The 27,092-nt window shown below is 48.5% G+C and overlaps 3 protein-coding genes across 3 annotated transcripts; 1 reads left to right on the forward strand and 2 right to left on the reverse strand.

Moving 5' to 3' along the window:
• Positions 1 to 344: 344 nt before the first annotated feature.
• On the reverse strand, positions 345 to 7,260 carry LIME1 (Lck interacting transmembrane adaptor 1). The gene is made up of 6 exons (XM_014873788.2): positions 6,992 to 7,260; positions 2,933 to 3,085; positions 2,387 to 2,435; positions 2,211 to 2,298; positions 1,630 to 2,042; positions 345 to 1,408 (listed from the first exon to the last, which is right to left on the reverse strand). Exons 2-6 carry the CDS (start codon positions 3,046 to 3,048, stop codon positions 1,022 to 1,024), a joined length of 1,053 nt encoding a protein of 350 aa, XP_014729274.1. The 5' UTR covers positions 3,049 to 3,085; positions 6,992 to 7,260; the 3' UTR covers positions 345 to 1,021.
• Positions 7,261 to 7,398: 138 nt separating this feature from the next.
• Positions 7,399 to 14,905, reverse strand: ZGPAT (zinc finger CCCH-type and G-patch domain containing). Its single transcript, XM_014873923.2, has 6 exons — positions 13,837 to 14,905; positions 13,053 to 13,186; positions 12,148 to 12,306; positions 11,006 to 11,137; positions 9,878 to 10,289; positions 7,399 to 9,537 (listed from the first exon to the last, which is right to left on the reverse strand). Exons 1-6 carry the CDS (start codon positions 14,478 to 14,480, stop codon positions 9,399 to 9,401), a joined length of 1,620 nt encoding a protein of 539 aa, XP_014729409.2. The 5' UTR covers positions 14,481 to 14,905; the 3' UTR covers positions 7,399 to 9,398.
• An 86-nt stretch (positions 14,906 to 14,991) lies between these two features.
• Positions 14,992 to 26,807, forward strand: ARFRP1 (ARF related protein 1). Its single transcript, XM_014873895.2, has 8 exons — positions 14,992 to 15,143; positions 16,181 to 16,280; positions 16,660 to 16,747; positions 17,209 to 17,291; positions 17,928 to 18,009; positions 18,172 to 18,242; positions 24,286 to 24,386; positions 25,868 to 26,807. The coding sequence occupies exons 2-8, from the start codon at positions 16,188 to 16,190 to the stop codon at positions 25,953 to 25,955; spliced, it is 606 nt and encodes a 201-aa protein (XP_014729381.1). The 5' UTR covers positions 14,992 to 15,143; positions 16,181 to 16,187; the 3' UTR covers positions 25,956 to 26,807.
• The last annotated feature ends 285 nt before the right edge of the window (positions 26,808 to 27,092 follow it).

The raw sequence follows: 27,092 nt of genomic DNA on the forward strand, positions 1-27,092 counted from the left end.
GAAGTTTAAACTCTGGTGCACATCCAGCTCAGCCAAGCTTTTTTGGCACGTGGAAGCTGCAGGATCCACAGGAGTGCTGGGGAGGTGGGCAAGGAAGCGAATGCTGGGCAAACACAGCCTGGCTTCCACCCCAGCCCTGTGCAAGGCTCTGCTCCGACTCAGATCACCCCATACAACAGCTCTTGGTGGCTGTGTGTCCCCATTTCAGAGGTGCCAAACCACTCATCCAGGGCGGATGCACTCACATTGTGCTCAAAGCTGCTCTCCCAGCACCAGTTGCACCACTAGCAGCAGCAACAGCCCCCAGAAACAGGGATTTAGACTCAGCTTAAGAGTGTAAACCTTCTCTCAGCCTTTTAATGGTGTTTGGGAGAGGGCTGCCCATGGAGACACCCTTGCATGGATCTGAAAGGGTGGGAATGGAGGATGGAGGAGAGCCCACAGCCCACACCAGTGAAATTTCTGTGTTGTCCTGTGCAGGGTCAGGAGACGGACTCAATGATCCTTTGAGGGTCCTTTCCAGCTCAGGATATACCATGATTCCATGAGGGCAAAGGGCTGACCCCATCTCCCCATAATAAGGGACATTCTGTGATGGAAGCAAAGCTTCTCAGGGCTTCCTGGGGGCTGGAGGGTGCCCTCAGGCAGTGTGAGAAGGACAGACTCAGACATGGCAGAAACCTCCTGCTGAGCGTCTGATCCTGCAGCCCCATTACCCCCCTGCCCCAAAACTTGACTGGTCCCCACCGTGTTCCCATCTTGGTGCCTGTCTCACTGGGGTCAGCACCCAGCACCCCCAAACTGCCCATCTTGGGACATCTCACCATCAACCTGCTGGCACCAGCTGTGCTGGGATGGGACAAGGACACTCATAGAAAAGTAACAGAAAATATATACAGAGAGTGAGTGCAGGGACGCAGCTGCTCTGGTGGGCACAGGGCTGCTGGCACCCGTCCCTTTGGCACCCCACGGTGTCCAGCCAGGTGGGACCCCCCTGTGGCACTGCCCCTGCCCCCAGGGGCTATAGGTTGGTGATGTAAACCTCCAGCCCATTGGCTGCTGTCCGGGCAGAGGCTTTCCGGGACTCCCCTGCCCAAATGTCCACCACACTCTCGTACAGGTTCTCGGGGCCACAGGGCTTCTTCCCTGGCTTGTCCCGTTTTGCTGCCTTCTTCCAGTTAATGTCCACAGCCTCATAGTCAGGGTCGGGGCCACGGCCCTGAGCAGTCCATGCTCTGTCGTTGATGGACTCGTAGCAGGGGTCAGGGGGGCCTGGGGCTGCTGCTCCCTCCTGCTGGCAGGGGGGTGGCCACCCAGAACCTGCCTCCTTCACAGCCCTCGGGGTTGATGCAGGGACCTGAGATTTCTTCTTGGTGGCTTTGCACACCGTCGAGTACATCTCCTCCAGCTGCAAAAGGAATTTTTTTTGGGGGGTGGAGGTTTGTGAGCAATCCTTGCCCACTGCAGAGTATCCTCATGATTTTGTACCCCCATCTTCTGACAGCCCCCCAGGAGGATCCTAGCAGGGGATCCTAACTTATACCCTGCTCCAAAACATGGGTACTACAGGGAGACAGGGAATTAAATGACCCCCATGTTCCCCATCCCTGCTGCCCCCCAGAGTCATACCTTGGCCTGAGGAGCATTGCCTGCACCATCCCAGCTGTGCTGTGCTCCAGAGGGTCCTGCCACAGCCCCATCCTGCACCTCCACCGACACTGCCTTCTTCACTTTATGGACACAGGCATAATCAGCTGCCCCATGCACAGCCCGTGGAGGGGACACCTGGGTGCCACTTGGCATGGAGGGCACCGGGGTGTCCTCCCCCCGCACTGCCAGGCACTCATAGACAGTGTCTGGCGCTGATTTCCTCAGCGGGGTGAAGAGCAGGTTGGAGTAGGTCTGGTCAGGGGCTGGGGAAGCAGCCGGGGGCTCAGGGACGGGGATCTGGGGCAGCTCACGGTGCAGGAGGCCAGAGCTGTGCAGGGATTCGCCTCCAGGGGCCGTGGGACAGGGGAGATCCAGGCTGGCCGGACGCTGCACTGTGGGAGAGAGGAGGAAATGAGGGGATGCAACAGGTACCAACCTCTGTGCCAGCACCGTGGCACGTCTGTCCATGACAGGATGTACTCTCTGGGCAGCAAAGGGACTGCAGGCGATTGCCAAGGACCATCAGCTCCTTGGGCTCCCCCTGCTCCATGGCCACTCACCATCGTCTCTGACCTTCAGCCGGTACAGCTCGTGCAGCTTCGTGTCCGACTTGCTGAGTGACCGCAGCTGTGTCTGGCGGAGCAGGGCCTGCCGTGGGGGAGCAGACACCCTCAGGCTGGGCTGAGAGCCCAGACCACCCCCCAGGGCTGATCCTGCCCCCTGAATGTGCTCTTACCTTATCCACGAGCTTCACCCCATCTGGAGCGACCTTCTTCCTGCCCTTCCTGCAGGGAGAAGTGGAGCTGAGCCCAAGGCAGATGGCAAAGCCAGGGGTGAGGAGCAAGGGTCCCGGGTCCCCAACACGGCACTCCCAAAACCCATATCCTGCTCCCGCCCCAGCCCCACAGCAGGGTCTGTGCTGGCTGGGGACATCACAATTGCATCCTGCACCCCACTGAGCTGATCAGGGTACCACTGGCACCATCCTCAGCATTGCCCATCCTGCTCACAGCTCAGCCCTCTCTGGGAAGCTCTTCTGAGGTTTTTGGGTGTAGGGGGTGTTCCAGGGGGCTGCAGCACACAGGGATGCAGGATCAAGCTAGGTAGAGCTGCACTGGGGTGCAGGTGGGGGTTTGGGGTGAGCAGAGCAGCAGATCCTCACGGTCCCAGCTCAGGATGGCTGTACACAATCTCCACGCGCAGCCACCAAATGCCACTGAGGGATCCCCAGCCCCATCCCAGCCCCAGGAGGGAAAACGGAGGAGCCGTGGGCAGCACGTACCGTTTACAGGCAGCACACAGGGTGCCCAGGTAGACCAGGCCACCGAGCAGGGCCAAGGCAGTGCCAGCTGGCAGGAGTTGGGTCCCTGCTGTCCCCTCGCCGCTGGCTGCAGCCATGGGGGAGCCTCTTCCAGCACCACTGTGGGGCTGAGTTCTGAGGACAGAGAACACGAGTTGGAGTTCAGCCAGGAGTGCTGAAATTGTGCTCTATGACCCCTGCAGCACAGTCCCTGAGCAGGGGGTCTCTCTGGATGGAGACATTTCACCAGGTGTCCCGTTTTCTGGCCAGAAATTGCTATCTCCAGAGTCACCGTAACACCTGCAGTGCCCAGACCAGTGTAGACATTTGGCAGTGGGTGCTCTGCCACCACCAGGGAAAACTTTAGATTTTGGTTCCTTCTGAAAAAAAACCAATCCAACAAAACCAGCGGGATTCAAGCTCAAAATTTGCCACTGAAATGGTGAAAAGGAGATGCCCAAGAGCCCTGAAAACCCTCTGGTGACACCCTAAAAATGAGAGAGTGCTTTCTGTGGACACTGGGCCACCACTCCGGGCTGTGAGATGGGGGTGACACCATTCCTGAGCATAAGGGAGGCCAGTAAGGACAGGCAGGATGACTCAATTTCCTGCAAACAAGGTGAGCTTCAGTGTCTCCCTCCTCTCCCTTCTCATGCCTTGGGCACAGCAGAACCCACCAAGGCACCCTTCTTCTGCAATAGATTCACACGGACCTCACATTCCCTGTGCCACCACAACCTCAGGCCTGAGCCACTCTCTGCTGTGACACCAGAGCAGAAAACACCCAATCTTCCCATCCCTTTCCTCTGCCTAAAGCTGTGCCTTGTCCAAATCCAGCCCTCGTCCTTGTGCTTTCCTCAAGGCAAAAATCGTCCCCTGCAAACTGCAGCAGAGCCAGAGCAAGCGGTGCAGGGGCAGTAGGGTGCTGGGGAGCCTGACACAAAGCATGGATGCTCCCCAGCCAGTCAGGACCACCCCCTTCCCCAGGAGGCTTTTGGTGACCCCTGTCCCATCATTCCCATGCCACCATCCCCATCCCCATAGCAAAAGCTGACAGCCCTTCACCTTCACCTGCGTCGACGGCGGCTGCGGGTCCCAGCTCTGCACAGCTCAGCTCTGTGCACCCTGCTCTACAAAAAAAGGCTGGCCTGACACCAGCACCCAGGAAATGCCTGATCTGAAAGGAGACAGAGGCAGTTCCTGGAGTAAAACACAGCTTCAAGCATCCACAGTAGCTGATCCCGATGGGGCCAGCAGTAGGGTCCCTGGCCAGAGCTGGGCAGGATCAGCTTCCACCAGTACGGATGGGAACCCAGAGATCTGGCGGGACATGCTGAGCACCTCTTACTCACCCTCTTGCATATCTCCATCCAGATGACAAAGCCCAGATGAGCTCTGGTGAGAAGCCACCTTGCCTTGTGTAAATCTCAGAAGCTACTGGAGACTCACAGGAGCTCCCTTCTCCCCTGCACCCCGGGTCACACAGCAGCATCTTTGGCACATTTTTATGCCAATAATCAGAAGATCTCTGCCCAAAAGCACCCTTTTATCTGAGAGCATCCTTTTGTCTAGGAACTTCCCATGCCTTTGGAAACTGCCCTGACTGAAGCATGAACCCTGGAGAGCAATTATTTCAAGGTAGAAAGTGAGACAGAGAGGTTTAAGGACTAACCAGGCTGGACAGACTGGCTTAGATCAGAGCTGGGAAGGAGAGGCTGTTTCCTTTCCAACGATGTTTTAATTAGACAACACATCTTTTCTGTCTGAGCATAGCTTAATTATTCGGATTACTTGCAACAGGGCCGGTGCGTTAGACAGAGCCTGGAGCTCCTTGCTGTACTCGTTCAGCTCATTAGAGTGATGGAATCATGGGCTGCAGGACCAGGGCAGAGCTGAGCAGGCTCTAGAGTTGAGCAGACAAAGTTCTAACGAGGTTTGATAGCCAGGAGCTGGTGTGATGTTGGAATCGAGGTGGGAGCTTTCAGCATGCTGAGGCAGGCACACACAGGGCAGCTTATCCCACAGCAGGGGGATTTTCCATTCCCTGAATTTTGAAGATTGAAATGAGAGACTTCCTTGAGTAGAAATGAATGCAGAGAAATTCTTCTTGCCTACTTTCTATAGAGCAGGACGGTGGTTGCTCCGGGATTTCTGAGCAGTGAAACTGTGCAGTGCTCCTCAGTGTTTAGGCTCAGCAGTCACTGGGAGAAGCCACTTCTTGGGACAACACGTTGGGTGTCCCAAAAACACAGCTTTGCCAGCAGAATCTGACTAAAGGCGCTCAGGTGGGACTGAGCAGGTTTGCAAGGCAAAGTGTCAGCCAGACCTTCTGAAACCTACACCTGAATTTCCTGCCAATGAAGTTATCGATCTCCCAGCCCTGGGGCTGCCCCGGGGCAGGAGACTCGGCAGACAGCGTTTTGTAATGCTGGCTCTGCCAGCAGAGGTGGCTTTGAAGATGAGGGCGGTCACAGCCGTTGAGTAAGTGCCACAACACCCACAGCCCCCTGAGCAGGGATCGCGCCCCTGTGTGTGACACCCGAGCACAGGCACCCTAAAGGCAGATGGGTTGCTACTCCAGGATGTGGGAGCATTCTGTGAGTCCTACAAAAGGTGCAAGTTCCTCATCTGGGCTTCCTGAAAGCAAGATTAAATTCACTGCCAAACCAAGTGCTGCTGCTGCTGCTGATTCTGGCTGGCCTCTGATTCATCTCCCCAGATAAAACCACACAGTGTTCAGTGCAGGGTGGCAAGAAAAAAGTCTGCGAAGCTACTCAAAGCCTATTTGCACAAAACCAAGAGAAACATTTTGAGCTGATTTCCATCAGCAACTGTGCATACAGCTGTAGCAAACTCTGCTCAGGTACCCCAGGGAGTTGTGCTTCAAAAAAGACCCAAGAAGCAGAAGTAGATGGATTTTTTTCTTTTCAGTTACAAAAAGTGAAATCTCTGTTTACAGTCAGTCACAACACTGAATTTGCCCTGGACCATGGGGTGCAATTAGTGAATTTTAAGACTATTTCAAAAAAGCAGGCATGAGATCTTACACACATTGCTCATCTCTGTAATGAGATTTCATGGCCAAATACCTCTGGGGGCTTTTCATTTCAAAAGTGCCAACCATACTTCTAAATGCCAGACCCAAATGTCTGAAAACTTGGATGCAGACTCCTAGCTGTAGCTCTGATCACTACTCACATGTTGGAGTGGCTTTTGAGAAAATACAACTTTAAAACCTTCAGGTGAGTAACTGCCAGCCCACACCACAGGGCTCTGCTTGAGGCTGACACCATTTCAGGTGACTTTTCTTTCTTCCCACTCTTCCCTGGTTGCTGACCACTCACTTGGGCAGAAAAATGCTCTTCTGAGGCAAGAATCAGCTCAAGAGGTTTTCTGCAGAGCTGAGCATAGCAGGAGACCAGCAGAGAGCTTGGAGCTGCTGATGGGAAGCCAGATTCCAAACTACAGGATGGCTGTATTAAGGAGATCTATCCTCTCGAGAACCATCTGTCTGCCACAGCGGTTTCCTTTGCCACAAATGCACTACTTTTACATCATAAAGACAACATTTCAGTGACCACATTCTCAAGCCTCCTCACCCAGAGACAGGAGCTCAGCACTTCTCCACTGCACACACCAGCAATACTCCTGTCGCCCTCCCCACAGCACAACCGGAAATTTCTGCAATGCCACACACCTCCGAACTAAATTCATTCATCCCAAAAGCAATTGGCTCCCGCTCAGACTCCAGCCATGGGATCCCAGCAGCACTGCCAAGCTCCACCACCTTTACTCCCCTTTCAAGCCGAGCTGCAGAGAACAAACCATGGAACGACACAGCTTGGAGCCCAACTCACAAAGCTGAATCTAGGTGAAGATTCCCAGAGCAGAGCAGGAATCCTGCCTGTCCAGTCTATCCAGCCCCAAGAGCATCTCTGACAATGCTGTGACTTCTATATACATTGAGGGGTTTAAAGTATTTCCCCCCCAGTTCAGCTGCAGACTCCCCGTTTGCCAGGCAGGAAAGCCACCACCACTTACTTGCAGGAGCTCAAAATCGGGTGAGTGCGGAGCACAGAGATGCAATCATGTTCTCTTCCTTCCCGGCCACTCTGGAGAATCTCATTTTTTATCCCACAGCACGTCCCAGTCAGGACCTCTCGCACATTTCCAACATCCCGATGCGAGCTCTCCCGCTCCCTGAGGAGCAGCCAGCTGTGAGCAGACACAGAGCAAACACACCGCAGCTTCCTGGCCTCGGAGGTGGTGGCTTCACGCCGGGGTAGGCTGGGTGTGTGCTCGCAGCTCCCGGGCTCCGCAGGCTCCCAGCACACCCGAGCACTCTCTGCCCCGCCCGCTCCCCGCCCGGAGCTCAGGGCAATATAAGGAATGAATGGGGCGCCCCAAATCATCGTTACCTTGCAAATGAACAACGCCTTACAAGGAGAGAGGGGAAAAAGAAACACCAGCTTTATTCATCAGGGACGTGAACTGTGCTAGGTGGGAGGTGGCAGCCGCAGAATAGGAGTCTGACAAGTCAGGCTGTGCAAATCCCAAGGAAGGGTCAAAATAGGACTTAGCAAAGGGCTAATACACACAGGGCTCATCCACCCAGTTCCTAAAGAGATGATGATATTAAAACAGTCTCAGAGCACAAAATAAACCCCCAAATTTTCTCTGCCCAGCTCAGCTCTCCAGTCATGGGCCACTTCATTGAGCATCCATGCTAAGCTGGGCACATTAATCCTTGTCACCATTCAGCACTCAAGTGTGAGAAACAAACAAACAATCATTTGTGAGGGAAGGGCCATTGTGAAACCCTTGAGTTGAGCCTCGTGTGTGGAGAACAGGAATTCAGAACAATGAGGACAGTGCAGCCAATTCCAACAGGAACCGATGGATGTTGAAGTGCCCGAGGCAGCCCATGACACCTCCCACATCCACGAGGATCACAGCATGATCCAGGTGCGCTTCAGGAGCACAGACTCACTCCCACAGGTTTCCTGAAGATGTTCATCTTGTTTGGTTTTGCTGTCTCGCTGTGTTTCTGAGATGTGTCTGCAGCAATGTGAAATCCCACACGACCCGAACAGCTCTGATCATATCTTCTGCAGTTTCAGATTTTCTTGTTCGTTTGGCAGCCTGACCCTGCAGGCAGGCACAGCCCTGCCCAGGCTGACAGCTTATTTTTTCATCTGTTCTTCGGGACAGATAAAAAAGGGGGTACTAAAGGAACCTTTATATTAGAAAAATGACTCACAGAATAAAAGGAAATTGGTTCCTTAAATTTAAAAAAATGGTGTCCTTAAGATACTGATATGAATTGCAAACATTTTTTTTTTAAAAAAAAGCCTTTACAATGCAGAAATCCCACCAGATTATGAAACCAGCATCTTCTCTGAGGAGATGGACTGGCCACCACCAACACAGAATGTAACAAAGGGGAGAGGACATCCTTCCTGTCCGAACACTTTCTACCTTGCAGGGAAGGTCATTTGGCTTGCCTGACCTGCTTCCAGCCCAGCCCCAAGCTCTCCCACTGCAGGGCTCACACAGATCCTGCTCGTTGTGCTCATCCAGGGCCCAGCCCAATCTGGATCCGGGTCCTGAGATTTTTAGTAAAAGGACCCATGCTCAGTGAGTCACCTTGGACAGAAAACCCAACTAATTGTGGCAAAAATCACAAGGCTCCCTGGAGCTGCTCCTGCATAGATTTGGGAATTCTGTTATGCTGCTGGCTTATTTCCCCAGCTATGGCACTCTACTCGTGGAACCAGGCAGCTTTTCATGCCCGGCAAGCATGGCCTGGGATGCTCTTACAGTCAAACTGCTGAAATTTGATGCTCCAGGCCACTGGTTCCCAAAAGCTGTCAGTTTCCTGTCTCTTCCTTACACTAGGGCTACAAAGAACTGCTCCCCCCAAAAAATGGAGTTCTCAGATAAATCCCATAGTAAAAACCAGAAGGCAGAGAGCAGCTAAAGCACTTGATCTTTGATGTTTTCACCCAGCCATGGTTGGGACCCTGTCTGCACCTGTGCTTGGCAGGTGGCCACAGACAGAAGCCACAGTTAATGGCAGGATGTGGGACTGTCCAAGCCCCCTCAGCTGGTTTGTAGCCTGCAGTGTTATCACCTGAGTACCCACAGACTCTGGATGGAGCTGCTACAGCAGAGAAAATGAAGGAAAGAAGTGTGCAAGAGAGCAGAGAATTGTATTCCTGTAGTTAGGCCTCATCCAAGGCTCAGCTCACTGAATAGTTTTGGGGCTGGACGGATGTGCACTCCTCCCCCTCCCAGAAGAGCTCAGAGGCATCCAGAAACTACTGCTTTTTTTGCCCAGTTTTAGGCTTGGCAGCTTGAGGCCCAGCAGAACAGGACAGCTCATCGAGGCTCTGAGGCCAGGAGCACCAGAAGGACAACTCCTGCAGCCCAACACCCTCCTCAGCACCTAGAACTCAGTCATCTTCTTGTGGGTGTCTGCTTTCTTCTGCTCCCGCTGCAGCCTGGCTTCCTGGGCCTGCAGCTGCCCCAGCTGCTTGTGAGCATCAGCCAACTTCTCCTCCAGCTGAGCTGTAGCAATGCTGTGCCTGAAAGCAAAAAGCACAGCAGCAATGTCATCCTGCATGGTAAGATCAAAGGCTTGTTCCATCCCAGGAGGGTGTGGCCTTTCCTGTAGGATTAGCACAAGAAGGACTCCAGCACCTTTCCTCAGAGAGCTCCTCTCTTTGCCACAGCCTGAATTCCAGCCAAAGGACCCCAGACACATCTGCCAGTGTCCACACTGGTCTGAAGCACACATTGAACTCTCTCCTCCACTTCCCCTTAAGTCCCATGCAGGTACATTTCACTTGTTCCTCCCACATCTCATTTCAAGCCCCCCCCTCCCCAGAAGCATCACAAACTCGATCCCAAAGAACATTTTCCTACCTCCCGATGTTGCGCGCCAGGGCCTGCTGGATTCCCCTGATATCCCTCTGTGTTTGCTCAATCTTCTCTGTGGTCTGGAAGAGGCTGACACTCAGGGCCTTCTTGGTGCTCTTGCTGGCGTGGTAGATCTCTTTGCTGTTCCTCTGGGGCAGAGCCATCCCCCCAGCCTTGTCCCCAGCGCTCTTCCCACGCAGTTTCTCGTTCAGGAAGTCAAACACGTTGCGTGGGGCCTTACGGCCGCCCGGCTGTCCAGGGTTGCTTCCCTTTGCTCGGCATTTCCTCGATTTGCCTGGCTCCAGCTTCCCCTGCTTCTTCTTCTGAAGCACCTCAGCACACTGGTCCAGGGACTTCCCTCGAGGAAGCACCACAGCCTGCACTGGCTCCACTCTGCCCTCGCCATTCTTCCCTAAGCCTGGGGAGAGATTCCGAGCGATTACAGCATCCCCTCTCCAAGTCACCTCCCATCACAAGCTCACAAGTTTGACAGTCACAAGCTTGAAACAAGCAAAGGGGCTTTTGAGGTACCAAAAGTTAAGAGCTCCTGTCCAAGCCAAGGGGACCAGCATAGGCCAGGCCAGGAGCCTTCCACAGCAGCAGATTTGTGATTCCAAGCCCAAGGCCATCTGTCAGGCCGGTTTCTGTTTCTTTCTCACATCCTCAGCTTCTCAAGCCAGGTTCTACTTAAAACTGGTTTGGTTCCTCTGGGAGAACCAGAGACACAAAGGCCCTCCCAGAGCCCCTAAGGCTCAATGCAATTTGGGTGGGAGTTCAGCAGGCTTTGAAGTCTGTGTCCAGGCCAGGAGATGCATTAACACAGACATCAGAAGCTTTGCAGATCAGGTCCCTTCCACCTCCAGCCTTTGAACGCTCCACAACGTTCTCATGGCTTTGATCATGAGCTTGACTTTGCTTCCAAGTGCCTCCACTGTTTTCCATTACCAGACAGGGGTTGGTACCTCACATGCCTGTACTTCCATGAAATAACTAATCCCTCTTCCCTCCAACACTGCTGTGATCTATCACATTGCTTGAGCCTCAGCCAACTGGCCCTTCAGCACAGCCAGGTTCTGGCTTCATCCAAAATCTTGGGTTTTTCTTAACAACCCCAGGACCACCCTCTCCCCTTACCTTTTCCAAACTCATATCCCATCTGAACAAGCAGTTTGGAGCCAATGCCACGAGTATGGGCCTCCCAGCCACCGAAAGAGGAGCTGCAGGCAGGGGTCCACTCCCCATTCTCTGGAACCCCTGAATCTATCACTGTGGTACAGAAGAAGAGAATCAGTCAAACAGGAATTGTGAATAAAGCTGCTGTCTGGGGCATCCCTAACAGGACAGTACAATTCACTTCTCCAACTCTAAAAGCATTTGGTCATGTCTCCAGCCTTATTTAGTTCCTACTGAATTGTCACCTTCCATGAACACTGCACAGGGAGTGACTGAAATGTGAGGTTTCACTTGATTTAATGCACATACCGCCTCCCAGTTCCAGGCAGAATCACCTAAGAGTTTTATGATTCTTTTCCTTCCTTCCAGGATGACAATACAGACTAATGTACACATCTGTGTAGAATTTAGCACAGTGGCACCTAATACTTATCCTGTACCTCCAGCTCTTGTCTCTGGTATGAGGCTCCTCCAGGCCACAGCATTAATTTTGTGTTATTAGGATCCAATAAGCTCTGTCAGGTTAAATGTAAAGAGCTCTAGGACATGACTTTTTCAATGTGATGCAGCTTTGGCACCACCAGAGGGACAGTGCTGTCTGTGCAACTTTCAAGAAGTCACCCGAGCACTCTCTGTGTCACCTTTCAGCAGTAAAACAGGGCATGGCTGCTCCTACAGCCTCACTGAGGCATGGGAAGGACCCACCACTCCCATTTCCTTGGGTCTCACATTCCTGGGCCATGCAGCTCCCAGGGATGAGTAAATCTGATTCACTCACTAACTCAGCTCAGCCAGACACGTAAGAAAAAGGCTCAGAGCTTGGAACTCTAAAATATCACCTCTTCTTCCACGTGTGGGAAGTTCCCATGGAAACCTCAAGCCTTCACTAGCCCAGGGATTTGCATAAAATAAAGATTTTAGTTCCCAGTTATAGCATAACAGCCAGTTACTGTTCTAAAATCTTTCAGGAACACATAAAGTGATCAACTGATGTCATCAGAGGTGAGACACAGAGTGAGAGCTCTAGGACAGTCAGCCAGTCCCAGAGAAAACCAGAACAACATCCCAAGTCACTTTTACTCAAATTCTCCCCACTCCCTTACCTTTGGCATAACCAGAATCATCTACACTGTCCTCATCAGACTCGCCAGATTCAGCAGCATCTTCACTTCTCAGGGGTGGAATGATACTGTCCCCTTCCACCACGGCCTCCTTGAGCAGCAGGGAGTCAAATTTCACCGTGTAGTAGCCACTGTCCACATCTACAGAGGGAACAGCAGGACAGGAGCTCCAGCTCACAGGGAGCTAAACCAGAGTCAGCTCCAGCAGAAAGACATGGGATGGGGGGAGGCCCAAGGAAGAGTTCTAAAAGATTCTGGGTTTAATCTGTGATTTTTATTTCTGTCTGGGAGGGAGAAGGGCCCACTGCAATGAAAAGCTATTTCCACAATGCCGGTGTGGATACCCAAAAGTTTATCTTTACAAATCAAGAAAGACGGGTTGTTGAGACATGGAATTAAAAAGAAGTTAGACTTGCTCCCTTCTGACTTAATAACAGTTAAAAGAAAGATGGAAAGAGGGAATAAACCCTCCCTCTTCCCAGGACAGAAGGAAGCCTGTATCAGCAGCTGCTGGGCAGGGCCAGCTCCCCTGGTTTTTGTTTAAACAAGGCCAGATTACTGCAATTCTCACCTACTATACATGTAAATTCCTGCAGTCCCTCCCTCTTCCCTGGAGCAGTTAATGACCTCGTAGTCATTTCCTTTCCACATTCTTGCTCTTTACATCTCCTGTTTCGCAGTCAATTCCCTCTTACAGCCTGACAAAACTCAGACTGTTTCCTCAGCTATGTCAAGATTTAGAGCTCAGGGCAGCAGCCACATAGTTTTTCTGTCATATACTGATTGTTATATGACGTTTTTCTGTCATTAACTACAACAGCCAAGTTTTAGATCCAGGTAAACCTCAGCCTCCACCTTCGCCCTGGGCAAGCCCCTGCCCCCCTCACCGGTGATTTTGGCCGTGTACCAGATCCCATCACTGTGCTTGGCCAGGCAGGCTGAGCCCAACCCCAGACTGCTCAGGTCGGGCTCCTGGAATGGCTGGAGCTCCTCCACGGACACCACCTGACCATGGGAAAACCTGCAGGGAAGGAGGAACAGGAGTTTTCAAATGAAAATCCCTTCCTTCCTCAAAAGAAATGCACAGAAGTGTCAGCAGTGAGGAAACTTCACCATAATTAGGGAAGATTGACCACATGCTGTTGCAATTATAAAGTTGTTCATGTTTCACCTTAAACACCTTATTTATGGCATGGGACAAAGAATGCATCCCACCCCAGAAATTAAACTTCCTTGCTATTGACACATCCAATTAAAATGTTCATGGCTTCGGGGATAAACAGGATCAGAGACAGGCATGGCTCCAGCTCAGCACCTTCACAGACCACAGGCTGATCCTGGTGAAGATCCCCAAAAACAGAGCCTATACAACTCCCTGTGTAACTGGAACGTGTGCATTATCCACAGACTTGGGTGTTTTATTTTAAAATACTTCTTCAGCTGTTATTTTATCCACTCAGTTATGTAACATCTCTGCAGCTTTTCCACAGAATTTTCCACTTCATCAGAACATTAGCTATAGAAAACAGCCAAACTGATGCCACTGCTCTCCAGAGTGCATTTTAAAAACATTAAGGCACAATTTCTCTGGGTGAGAAAGCCACACAGAGCACTTCAGGAGGAGGTTTATCCCTCTGAACGACAAGACCCGTCCCACCCCTCTCTCTTTACCGACAGTTCTCCTTAAATCTGCACTTGTCATCCAGGAAGAACGGGCACGGCTTCAGGGACTTGTGAGTCGGGTACAGATAGAGCACCCTGACCCCTGCACTGCCATCCTCCAGCTCCTCTGTTCCCACAATCATGGCATTGTGGTACTCCAGGGTCCCCCAGGAGCTGTAGTAGGGGGCTTTAACCTTCATCCCACTCAACTCCTCCTCCTCCTCCTCTCTCTCAGACTCTTCCTCCTCTTCACTGCACTTTGATTTGGTTTTATCCCCAGTTTTTTCCTCTCTTTCCGAGGAGATCTTGCTGTCATCAGCTGGAGGCTCCTCATCTTTTCCAAGCCCAGCAATGGCTTCCTTGAAAGCAGCGTATTCCTCATCTTGGGCAGAGCTCTCCAGGTGGGAATCCTGCCCTGAGAGACCTGCTGGGGAGGAGGAGGAGGCATCTGTGTCCAAAGTGGCCAGAAGTTTGCTCTTTTTCACAGCCACCAGGCTCGACTCGGTCAGTTCTATGAGCTGCTTCAAATCCTCCTGCAGCTGCATCAGGTCCGACTGCTGTGATGGGTCCTGGCCCGCTCCCAGCGCCAGCTCCACCTGCTCCAGCTGGGCGTTGTAGGTCTGGATCGCTGCTTCCAGACTCTCTTCATCCATTCTCAGCACGAGAAGGGCGCTTCTGCCCGCGTCCTCTCCACGAACTCCAAACACATTCAGAGTTTACTCAAGCACTTTTGGATAACAAGTCCTCGCCCGCAGAAGTGACATGTACCCGCCGTCCCACTCTTTCCCTTGGAAACCACCAGGGCTGCTGGAAACAGGCGGCAAGAGGCGACAGGAGAGTCCGAGGAGAGGCCAGGCCAGGCCCTGCCCTCCCCCGCCACGGAGTCCACTCTCGCCCACCAGGCCAGCGCACGGCACCGCTCCTCCCGCAGCCTGGGTGCTTCCTCAGCCCCAGGGCTGCAGCACCTCTCTGAACCGCCACTACCACCTCAGCGACCCTACCGCACCCTCAGCCGCCTCGGCCCCTGCGAGCCGCCATGACACCCGCCACAACACCCCCACTTCCGGTCGCAGCACCCTCACTTCCGGCTGCACTCGCCAGCGCGTCACCCTCTCTGGCGCTCAGGGTCCCCGAGGGGCCGGCCGAGCTGGGCATTCTGGGAGTTGTAGTCCACAGGCCCCCCTCTGCACCGCCATTGCAGCGGCGACAGGACTACACTTCCCGGAGTGCCGGGCGCGGAATGGCGGCTGACGGTGGCGTAGGGGAGTCGTGAGGAGCGGCTCAGGCTCCAACGCTGACACCGGCACCAGGACCAGGTGAGGAGCCACAGGCCTCGGGCTCGGGACTCTTTTGCTCGCCCGCTGCTCTCGGGAGCTCGGCCCGGGACCTGTCGCTGCCCAGGGACGTGGCGCTGGGCCATTAGGGAGAAATGGCGGTAGGGCCGGTGTTCCCCTTCAGCCGTCACTGGCTATGTCAGAGAAGGAAAGGGCTGGATCTTCCGGATCTTCTGGAGCTTGAGGGATCTCCCGGGCGAGGATCTCCCGGGTTAGCGAGGAGCAGGCCGGCGGTCGGGGCCACCCGGGATCAGTCGCTGTCCCGAAAGGGGAGCGGGCCGGGGTTCCCCCCAAGGTACTGGCCCGGCTGCGCCCCTGGGGCACGGCAGGAGCCCCCCGCTCTCATGTAGCTGGAGGCGAAGGGTGACCTCGGTACCTGTGGGATTGAAGCCCCTAGCCCTTAAGTGCCCTGTCGTCCCTCAGCGTGAAACCCCCGATTCCTGCTTTGGAACACTTTTATTTCCCTTTAGGTAATAGTGTTTGACTTCAAAGTGGTTATTTAACTACGCACTTGCTCAGAGGCAGCTGCCTATCAAAGGCTCTGCCTTGAGGTTCCCTTTATCTGTGTTTGAACGGAAGGGTTGTTGCAATGGCATGTGAGTCAGCTGCAGCACTTGGTGCCAGTGCTTCCTGCATCCCAGCAAAGCTGCTCTGCCTTGTGTGTGCAAATCTAGCACCATAAAAAACAGGTGTGAACTTCTGTAGATTCTTGCTCAAAATACCTGTTCTTTGTATTTGTATGAAGTTCACTTCATTTTCTGTGGGTCTTACATTTACTGCAGGAGGTGTTCAGGTCTTTCCTCAGTTCCCCTTTAAACCCCAGATTTGATCTTGAGCTGTTTTCATGATTTCTCTTAGATCTGTGGGGTTTTTTTTTCCTGGGATTGCCTAAATATGAGAGTTACTGATAAAAGAGTAACGTAATTTATTTGTCTGGCATTGGGAAATACTTGTGTTGTGGCATGAGAGGCTTTTGGGAATGACCTGTTCGTTAATTGATTTCCTGGCATTTATTGCAGGAGCAGGATGTACACGCTGCTGTCGGGGCTCTATAAATACATGTTCCAGAGGGATGAGTACTGTGTCCTGATCCTGGGTTTGGACAATGCTGGTAAAACTGTAAGTGCTGTTCATCACCCCGTGGAGAGCACACACAGTCCTAAATATCCTCCAGGGATAAATCTTCCAACAAGGATCTATCTTTTTTTCAGCTGTGTCCTGAGTTACTTTAGTCACACCAAACGATCACCTTTTCCTCATTACTTAAATTTAGTACAGTCTTTCAGGGATGTGGCTGAGGCTTTGGTAATCCCATAATCGCCTATGATCCCTTCTTTCCTTGCTGAATTAGGGAACAAGAAGAGTGGTTTGTCCAAAATTAGGTAGGGCAGTACCTACTCCAGCAGGATTGTGCAGAAATGAAAAGACAGGTTTGGGGTAGGGTTACTCCAGCCAGTAAAATGTTTGATAGTAAATAATTTGTCTTATTCTTTTTCAGACCTTCCTTGAACAAACTAAAACCCGATTTAACAAGAACTACAAAGGGATGAGTTTGTCCAAAATCACAACCACTGTAGGCTTAAACAGTAAGTAAATCCATGTGGAATTTTTTCAACTTTCTGGCACAGTCAGACAACAGCTATTTTTTGTTTGAAATGTTTAAGAATTCAGAAGTAGTTCCTGGATGCAGAGATTGTATCTCCCAACTGCCCAGGTCTTGTTGTAGAGAATAAAATAGACTTTCTTAGCTTAGGAGGATAAATTCTTGAAGTATTAAAACTCCAGATATCCTGTTTCAGTGCTATCCTCACACTATATTTCCCTGGAATTCATTCCTTGGCCCAATTCTGGAATTATTGACACTGATACTGCTCTGTATTTGTCATCACTCCGTGCAGGTTTTGCTCTGTTGTTGCAAGTAGCTGCTGCCTGTGATTTGTTCCCCTACAAGCCTCTCCCATCTCAGATTTCTGAGTGGGGTGTGCAGGTGTCTGTGCTTTACAGCACCTGTAGTTTTCATTGGCTTGCCCTTCCTTCTTTTTTCTAGTTGGAACTATTGATGTTGGCAAAACTCGGTTGATGTTCTGGGACCTTGGTGGGCAGGAGGAGCTGCAGTCACTTTGGGACAAGGTTAGAGATGTGGTTTTGTTTTATTTGATTTACACAAGTTGTCCAGAGGAGCTGTGGCTGCCCCATCCCTGGAAGTGTTCAAAGCCAGGGTGGATGGAGCTCTGATCAGCCTGATCTAGTGGGAGGAGTCCCTGCTCCTGGCAGGGTTTGGAATGAGATGGTTGGCCCTTTCCAACACAAACCATCCTGTGATTTCATGATTTCTTTTAGAAGTGGTTTTGTGTCTTTTAGGACTGAACCACTACAATCATTTGGTAATCACACAGGCTTATTGATAACCCCAATATTTGGCATTTTTTCAGAGATTACACTGTTTCTGTGCTTAGTACTTGCATTATTGGTTACAGACAGCAATTACCAACCCAGATCTGGGGTTGTGCCATAGAGAGAAGCTTTGGGGGGACACAGGTGAGCTTTTTCACTTGGTGTGTTGATCAGGCCTGCAAACAGAGCAGGCAGCACAGGCTATGTGCCTCCATTCTGTCCAGGCACACTGTGGGTACAGCTGCCTCTGACTGGTTGATCTCCTCCACATGTAGCAAACTGTACCAAATTAAAATAAAATCAGGAAGAGGAACAAGTGATCCTAGTGGATTGATACCAACATCTATGTTCTCCTTCTATGTTCTCCTTCAGTACTATGCTGAATCTCATGGTGTGATCTATGTTATTGACTCCACTGATGAGGAGAGGCTCTCTGAGTCCAAAAGAGCTTTTGGTAAGTACAGTGTGAACAAAATAGACCTGAAAGGTTGTATCAAATGAAACTGAAATGCAAGAAGGAGCCTCTGGCTTAATCCCTGTGTCCAGATAATCTGTGCCAGGCATTTGTACAGCTTCCAGAACTGGCTAAACCTGGTTTTGTTTCTGTCCTTTGTAGAGAAGATGATTACCAGTGAAGCTCTGGAAGGGGTTCCTATTCTGGTGTTGGCCAACAAGCAGGATGTAGAGGTAAAATATGGAGGATTTACATAAATGAACAAATAAGCCTTGGGAAGGTGAACTCTGCATTCATGTTAAACTAATTCTACATTTCTGAGCTGATCCTATGGTGCTTTCCCACCACTGGAAATAATTGCTTTGAATTTAATTGTATTATTTTTCCTTTCTCCTCCAGCCCTTTTTCATTGCCATGAATGAGCTTCCCACAGGCACATAGTTTTGAACTCTCTATGTAAACAGAATAATCTGTATAGCTATGGTGGGTCTTTCTTGTACTGTGACTGGCTATATTGATACAGTTTTTTCCTGTTTATTCAGAAAAAAATGTTTAATGCACTTTGCTTATGCTGCTCTTTTAAAACCCAGGAATAGCACAGCAGGTGTATGTGAAGCAAGTCATCCTTTCTCCATAATTGGATAAGATGTGTTCTATAACACATTTGTTAGTAGTAGGGCATTCCATCAGTGACAGCAGTGAACGGCAAGGAATGCACTTTTCTGATAATGTAATTTGAATTCTTTCCAGCATATTCACAACTGTAAAGCTCTTAGTTTGGGTTTGGTGGTGCAGGTGACACATCTCGGGCCATCCTTACCTCCCCCAGCTTGGCAAAAAGAGAAGAGAGTGCTCAAGGTGGTGTTTTCCTCCTCGAAATTGTCCCTGGAATTCCAGGACTGCACTCCAGTGACTTGTCTCTAGAGGGAGCCAGAGGCTTCCAGTAGGACGTGGAGAACAAGGCCTGGCAGCTGGGATCAGTCTCTGTTCCAAAGCATGCAAATACTTCTCAGGTTCTTCCTCTGGACTTTACATTTGTCCGAGTGATTGCGCTTGTAGAAACATGTGAGACTTCCACAGAAATCACTTGCCTCTAAAGGAGGATTTGGTTACACTTCATGAGTAAAACACAGATTGGTTTTTGGATTATGTAATTTATCTAGATTATCTAGTCTTAGAAATAAGAGAAATGTAATTCCTTGTAGAAGCATGAGATCAAGACTGAACTCGTGATTTATGGTCTTGACTTTGCTGTGGTCTCTGGAATGTAGGGGAATGAATGGTCTGTCTTTTTTCTGTGGAAACCAGAATATTGACTCTCACGTTTCTGTGCAACCCCACAGCTTTCCTGCAGGGAGCAGCCTGCACTCTTGCCTTGAGCTGTTGAAGATAAGCTCCAAGCAGTGACCTGGAAAGTTGTTCCAGTTTCTCTTTTGGTTCTATATATATATTTTGTTATAGGCTGTAGACATTGGCTCTTTTGACACTCCAGCCAGACTAAAGACAAATAATTAAACAAGTGGAGTTCTTTAAATTAATGAAAGAGGTATTTGGAACAGGCTTTCAAAAGAAAATCTGACTTCTTGCCCTCTCTGGAAGGTCCAAGACCAGCCCACAGACTTAGTGCCTTCGTGCAGTTGTAGAGCTACAACAAGAGATTAGCAAAGCCAAAGTCACTGGAGGTTTGCCTGTTTGTAAGAAATACCTACGTTGGATATTTAGAGGTCCAGTCCTACAGAATGATCTTAGATATGGACCCAGCAAAGAGACATCAATGCTATTAACAAATCACTGAGGGGATGATGGCTTATTTTTTAGTAATTACTGAGGCTCACTTAAACAAGGTTGAGAAAACTCAGTAGCCTGTTTCTCTTCCTCTGGTTTAGCAGAATGGAAGACATCTGGAATAAAACTGATAATTAGCATTGATAGAGATTATTCTGCTCTGGATCTTCAGACATTAAATTGTAGTAGGGAATTCCCACCAGCATCCCTCTGTCCTGAACCATAATAAGGGTTAAGTGGTATCTTACCCTTAAGAGGATAAGTAGTATCTTGACCTTTCTGGTATTTGGAGATGAAGGGTAATTCTTGGTGATATAGAGGCCAGCAAAAGGCTTATGGTCAAATACATCAGAAATAGTACATCTGACATAGTTGTTCTTTACATTCTGTTATTAAGATAACAAAAGGGCTGATGCCACCTGGAATTGCTCAAGTGTTAAAAATTCTGCTGTGAGCCCAAGGGTACATTGTGTCTTCTCAGCACTGGCAAGCATGAGTGGTATTTGGTCATTCCAGGGGATTAAATATGGTCATTGACTGCAAAACACCAGTTCTCATTCTCACAGTACTGAATGTGATATTTTATGGTATCAGGAGAATACTCTGTGTTCAGCAGGGGCTTCAAAAATGGATTATTTTATAAATAATTTAAAAACTGAGTCAAATGTGTGTTGGAGGAAGGAATTTGTTTGGATTTTTAAAGGAACTATTGCTTTGTAGGAGCAATAAAATATCTAATGTCTACTAATTCCTGTGAACTCCCTTTCAACTCAGAATGCTACTTTTGAAAATATGGCTTATGGCAGAAAAACCAGCAAAATAAGAATTGATATTTGCTGTTCTGATGTGAATGCAGCTGTTGAAAGGTTTATGCAAGGTATATATTTCTAAACTTTACAATGAACTGTTACAATTTGAGGATAGAAGGGCTCATTATGCAACACCATTCCAAACACTGGAGAAACATGACCTGTCAGAAACAGCATCTGAAATTTAACAGTCTGAAAATTACTGGGTGCTGTGTGATGACCCATAGGGAGGAAGTTTTGCCATTCTCATCTAAAGATAAATGTTGGAAATTTAATTTGAAATCTCCAGAATGTTGAAAAGCCTCCTTGTGCCTTTGGAAAATGTGAGGAGTCATGGTGAGTAGCAGAATACTCATTTCCACACAGACCTCCTGCATGAAAGCCATTCTAGTTTCCAACTGGAGACCTACCACAGCTTCTTCTGTAAAATTAGATTTTGTTTAAATAAGATGGTTTAAATTGAGGCTGTACTATTCCTCCTTCAAATTTAAAGAAGCCTAAATTCTAATTCAAAACAAACTCGTAAAAAGGTTAACCACACAGCATAGGTCAGGTGAGTCAGACTTTTTGTGAAATAGTTTTATGTAGGCAATCCACCTTGCTATTGTTTCTCTTTTAGTTCCATTCTGATGATTGATTACTCTTGAGATGACTGAGGAGCCTGTACTTGAGGTTTTATCCATGGTTCAGTTCTGTCCTGGCAGGAGACCAGGCAGCAGCATTGTCTTTGCTCCAGTGGATTTGGGAAATGGGCAAAGGCTCTACAATGCAACCTTTTTTTGGCTAAAACTTGCCTTGCTGCTTGATAGATTTTTAGGTGTGCCATTGCTGAGTCTTAACTTTGGGTAATGCTATTCTGAACCTTTCATAGGAAGAATATGCTTCAGTCCTGGCTAGATTATGCCTGAAGGAGCATTCATCAAAAGACGTTTTACAGTGTTATTTTGGGGAAGCTGAGATGGAAATCTGGTTTGTCATGTGTTGTGTGCAAGGTTCCTGTGAACTGGCTGAGAGATACCATCATTCCTGAAAGGTCACTGTGGATTGTGTTACTGTAATGGAGGAGCACTGTTGATGTGATCACAGATCCAGCTTCCTTTCTTTGCCCTTGGATTATGGGTTTGCAGCTCAGAAACAAAACACATCTGTAAACAAATATTTTGTAATGTGGCTGGGGAGAAGAGGAACTTGAAAGCCACAGCTGACATTTGTTCCTGAGCATGAGAAGCTCAGATGCCCCTTGCTGAAGTGATGGATAATGTGCCTCATCCCCTGCTGTCACATGAGATTCTAGCTGATGGCTTTCCCTGGAACACTAAAACAAGACATCGATAGTTTGGTGTTACCTCTCTGCTCTGCTGCTCTACTTCATGCCAAAGGGAAAATTAATTATGTTCCTCAAAACAGGATTGGTGATGCAGTGACCTCCTGCTGGGACAAAGTGAATGGTGCAAAACTCTTTCTGATGCAGCTTTCCATGGAAAGCCATGGCTGGGCAGCTCTGTGGGAAGGTGGGGCAGGCTACAGCTCTACCAGAAGGTGGGAAAGGGAGGTTATAACAGTGGTTTATACTGGGAGATAAAAATGGCTGTAATTGTCGGCTGCACTGGGAAAAGTGGACTCTTAAAGGGTTCAAGGAAGGGCACGGTGAAGGCTATGGGTTCTCTGTGCTGCTGGGCATGTGCAGGTGTCCTGGTCTGCTTGTGGTGTTGGGAAGTTCATTGCCTGATTGCTTTGCTACCTCTGCAAGTAGAAGTTGAGGAATCAAGGACAGCATGACTGCTGTCTGTTGTTACTTCGTGTCTTGAACACTTTATCTGATTTATTTTAAAATATTTTAAAATGAAGCATCATTCAGAAAAGGAGAAGGAAAGGGCACACTCAAGAAGAAAACGATATGCTCAAAAATATATCACTATACAATGATATTAAACTCTGAGAAGCTTAAAGTATATTCCAAGAAACATTTCCTCAGTTTCAGCTGCCTTGATATTTAACCTTCCTGCTGCCAAATCTCATTGACTGAAAAAACCAAAGATATGAAAAATAGCTCAAATTACTGGCATGCAGCTTCTTCTCCTTCCCAGTTGTTGGGTAATTGACTTGTCCAGAACTGTAGGCTAAACTGGAAAGTATTTGGACCTGCCTTTATTACTGGGCACTAGACACCATACCAGGCTAAGGGAGCAGCTTTTACAAACCAGTAGAGAATGGTTGGTCGGTTGTAATCTCTTGCCCATTCCAGCTCCCATGTCCTGTCTGGATCCCTCTAAAGGAGGTTTGTGTTTTTTTTAATTAACTGTTTATCCTGTGGCTGACAGCTCATCTGTATGAACTGCACATTTTTCATTTGTCAAAAATCCTGACCTGAATTGTTGAGGCTTCTATGGAATGATGTCAGTAACATTTCTGGATACAGTTTCCAGGTCATTGGTTGAAAGGGCAAGTTTAAAATGCAGCTGAGGTCATAAGAAAGTACAGTCATCAAAAGTTGCACAGTTAATGGAGTCAAGGGCACTAGGTGAATTGGGTGTTGTTAAACTCCGTGCAAGCCATTTCTTAAGATCCCTTCCTATGTATAAGCAATGGAATCTACTTTCCTGTATTTAATTTCTCCAGAATCAGTGTTTTGCAAAAGGATGGCTGGTAACAATTTCCATATTTCTGTTCTCTCACAGTTTGCATCCACTTGGCCAATCCTCAGGATTCACAAGGGTCCAGTTTGGCATTTGTGTAAATATTTGTCCAAAACACATATGTGGGCCTGAGTGAAGGTTTGAAAGACGTATTTGAGACTTGTTGAAGGTACAGAATGTCCTTGCAGAGAGGAGGAAAGGTGGGCTCATGGCCAACTGAAGTGCTTAAATGGTTTGTCCAAGGCTTCTGAGGAAAAATTGAGCAGCGTGCTCAGGGAGGTGTAAGTCCAGACTTTAGTTGGGCAGGTTTGCTTTTGTTGTAGCTTTAAGATTTTTTTGATGACACCGTGATTTATTTGAGGAAATTAATCCACTGATTTACTGGGGGGTTATGATTTGTAGTGTTGTTCCCAGCAGCCTCTTGGCAGCCTCACAGACATTCAGGACCTGCTGGGGGCCAAGAGCACAGTGGCATCAGGTTTCAGAAAACGTGCTGCATTCAGTGCTGCCAGTGTTTTCTGTGAATTCATACAGACAAGTGCTGGTGGGGCATAGCTGTAATGCCAAGGAATGTGCTGAGAATTGAGGAAAAATCACAGCCTGTTTTGTGAGAGTGCCCAGGATGCTGGCAAAGAGTCAGCTGGGCTTGTGGCAGGGACACTGTTTCAAAAGGCTTTGTAAATATTAAAGCTCTTGTAGTGTCCTGGTAAATAGAAGCTATTGAGCAGCTTGGAAGGGATATCCTTAGAGGGTGCAGGTTGTACTCATTTTCAGGACTATTTGCTTAGAACTGTACAGATAAAGGATCAGGAAGGTGAGGCACTGTGTGTGTACTGTCAGCAAACAGCATTCTCTTTGAAAAAAGAATATGTTCTTTTCTTTGGAATGTGAAGAGGTCAATTTGCTGTGTTGATGAGTGAGTAGGTTTAACCTCACAGCATTTCCATCTTGACTGAAGCAAGACTGCAGTCATGGTAGGATTCATTGTGGAAGAAGGTCACCATGTCATGTAGCACAAACAAGCTCTGTTTTGGTTCCCTTTGCAGACTTGTCTGTCAATACCTGATATCAAGACAGCATTTAGTGACTGCATTAACAAAATTGGGAAGAGAGACTGCCTGACACAAGCCTGTTCAGCCCTCACTGGGTGAGTATGAGAAGGGGTAAATTGAGAATTGGTTGACTGAGCAGCTATGGGATGTCACACAGAGCAGCACTACAGGAGTTATTAAGGTTTTAAAGGGAGCTGTGCTTCTTTCTAGCACTGACAGATCGTTTGTGAACCTTGGACTTGAACCAACTCAGTAACTTCATCTGTAAATCCTGCCTGTAAAACACAGTGGAAATGTGCTGCTGACTGAGAGCAGCAGGACTTGGAGGCATATTTGTTGTTCTTGTATCATCCCTTCTCCTTACACAATAATCGTTGCAGATGTTGGCTTGCTGCAGCTCCTAGCTTTTAGGTTAGAAGTCTATTGAAAATGCAGCTGTTGATGCCTCTGCCAGAGAAATGGGTGGTGCTTCACTGATGCTGCCATAATTATGTTTCTTCCCTCATATTCTTTGGCATGCAGATGAGCATTGTAATGGGGATCACATCACAGTCTCCAGGAGTCCTCTTACATGGGGATGCCTGTGGTTTACAATTTGATGGCTAAGACAGACCCTAATTTGGGCTTACACAGCTGCATGCCACGACCTTTGAGCAACCCACTGGATTCTTGATGTCTCAGCATCATTGTTGTGTATTGAGTCTTGCAGTACTTTGGTTCTTTGTATTTTCAGTTCTTTAAGTGAAAAGTGCTGCTTGGCTTAAGTCAAAAGTTTTGTTCCAGGTGGTGGAAACACTCCTGGCTGAATTACTGTCTGGGCTGAATCCAGAGCTTTGACATTTTTTCTGTGTTATCATACAAGCTACTGCAAAGGATAACAAGAACTTCTTGAACTGTGAAAAAAATCTGTTGTCTGCATTGCTACAAATCACATACCATTAAGCAAGTGAATGACCACAAGAAAAATGTTCAAGCACTGACTGGAAGAGAAGTATTAGATAATAACCTTATGAAAAACAACCTTTTCAGTTGTGTTTTTTTTGTATGAACATTTCTAGTTTTGATCTGTGTGGAATTTCCTTTCAAAATTCCAGTTTGAGCTTGCACTAAAAGAATAAATAACTCATGGAAATCATGACTGGGGAGCTGTGAAGACCAGCAAAGTTATGACTTGCTTGGCAGCCCCAGCACAGATGATTACAGAAAGCTGGAACCAGGATTACAAGATCTTATACACCTAGTGTGAGGTTTGTGGCAAAATAACCCAGACCATCTGTCAGGTGGGTTTGATGCTTGTTCATCCCAAGATTTCTACAGAGTTGGTGACTAAGTTGGGTGTAGACTTGCACAGACATCAGAAAAATAAAGGACGGAGTTATATATTGCTGAGCTAAAAGAAATCAGATCCCTGTTGTTTTCCTGCATGAGAAATAACACAGAAATGTCAACAACTGTGGGGTGAGTAGAGCACTTCCTCATGTAAGGGCTCAGTTAGGACTTATATGATCCATGTTTCTGTTCTTGGTTGCTTCTTACTGTTGGTTTATTTTAAAACCTGGTCTGCTTATTTCCGTAGCAAAGGGGTGAATGAAGGAATTGAATGGATGGTGAAGTGCGTGGTGAGGAACATCCACCGCCCCCCAAGAAAGAAGGACATCACGTAGGAGCTCCGAGCCAGCCGAGCAATGGACAGTCTCTTTCCACACACTTCTGTGTTCCCTGTAAAGAAGGTGATCCACTGGACTCCTATTACACCTGATTCTTTCCTAAGTTTGGAGACAAATATTCTCTTTCTGTGTCTAAAAAAAACTTGAGCCAAGGATTCCAACTGGGTGGGGGGTGGGAATCTCTTACATTAAGTATTGTCATTGGCCTCAGAGCATCCTATGTAGCAACCTACACATTGTTGCCAATGCAAAGGACTTAAGTTTCTACTATCTTACTTTGTGATTCCTGATTTGTTAGTCTAACGGACTGGAGGCCGGTGACGTGAAGAAACTCCTGAAGGAAATGTATAGGTGAATGTGGAAGGGGAGGAACAACCTGGGGAATGGCTGTTCCTCCTAACTGCAAAGATCCTTGCTGCTCCAGCCCCGTGTTCCTGCAGGGTGTTACTGGCCCTGTTATGCTGCTGTTTGTGTAGTGGGGAGAGACAGCATTGGTTAGAACTTGATTTTCACTCGGGGTGTTGATTCGTAACTTTGACCTGTGGTAAAAGCAGATGTGGAAACTAGCAACTGCACAGTGGTCATTGGATCATGGAATCATTAAGGCTGGAAAAGACATCATGAAATCCAACTGTGCTGGTTGAAATGGATATTCCTACCAGGACACAGATTCCAGAAGCACTGCCTTGCTCTGACTGCCAGTCTCTGTGCATTCTCTTTAATCCTAAGAGTAATTGGTATCTTCTGTAACTGGAGTGAATCAAGGCCCTCTCTGTGATCTTTCTAAGCTGAAAACAACCTCTAGGCAGGGAGAAATCAGTATGCAATAAAACTTCCTACTTATTTGAACTTCCTGGCTGAAACAATGTTGTTTGGGAATACAGTGCTTAGCCCTTAGTTTATTTTTTAAATGTAGGCAAAAACAGAAAGGCAGCACTCAAAAGACAGCAGTGCTCAGTGCTTACATTGCCTACTCAGCTAAATCTGCTGATGTATCACTATCATTTCCCTGAAAATGTGTTTTTACGTGAATTTCATGGTGGTTTGGCAATGGGTGTTGCTCCTCTGCTGTTCTATTTACTTCTGGCACTGGTGAACATTCTATGCTGTTTGCTGACAAAATGAAGGGGCCAC

Source organism: Sturnus vulgaris, chromosome 17 (assembly GCF_052056855.1).
Source record: "Sturnus vulgaris isolate bStuVul1 chromosome 17, bStuVul1.hap1, whole genome shotgun sequence".
NCBI classification, from domain to species: domain Eukaryota; kingdom Metazoa; phylum Chordata; class Aves; order Passeriformes; family Sturnidae; genus Sturnus; species Sturnus vulgaris.

Excerpts from the sequence above, each read along its gene's own strand:
- LIME1 (XM_014873788.2), bottom strand. The coding sequence starts at position 3,048 with ATGGCTGCAGCCAGCGGCGAGGGGACAGCAGGGACCCAACTCCTGCCA. Across the intron at positions 2,436-2,932 it reads CTGTGTGCTGCCTGTAAACG|GAAGGGCAGGAAGAAGGTCG; the intron begins GTACGTGCTGCC and ends TTCTCCCTGCAG. Across the intron at positions 2,299-2,386 it reads GGGTGAAGCTCGTGGATAAG|GCCCTGCTCCGCCAGACACA; the intron begins GTAAGAGCACAT and ends CCCCCACGGCAG.
- ZGPAT (XM_014873923.2), bottom strand. The coding sequence starts at position 14,480 with ATGGATGAAGAGAGTCTGGAAGCAGCGATCCAGACCTACAACGCCCAG. Across the intron at positions 10,290-11,005 it reads GGGATATGAGTTTGGAAAAG|GCTTAGGGAAGAATGGCGAG; the intron begins GTAAGGGGAGAG and ends ATCTCTCCCCAG. Across the intron at positions 9,538-9,877 it reads CTGGCGCGCAACATCGGGAG|GCACAGCATTGCTACAGCTC; the intron begins GTAGGAAAATGT and ends TTTTGCTTTCAG.
- ARFRP1 (XM_014873895.2), top strand. The coding sequence starts at position 16,188 with ATGTACACGCTGCTGTCGGGGCTCTATAAATACATGTTCCAGAGGGAT. Across the intron at positions 16,748-17,208 it reads AACCACTGTAGGCTTAAACA|TTGGAACTATTGATGTTGGC; the intron begins GTAAGTAAATCC and ends TCTTTTTTCTAG. Across the intron at positions 18,243-24,285 it reads CCAACAAGCAGGATGTAGAG|ACTTGTCTGTCAATACCTGA; the intron begins GTAAAATATGGA and ends TTCCCTTTGCAG.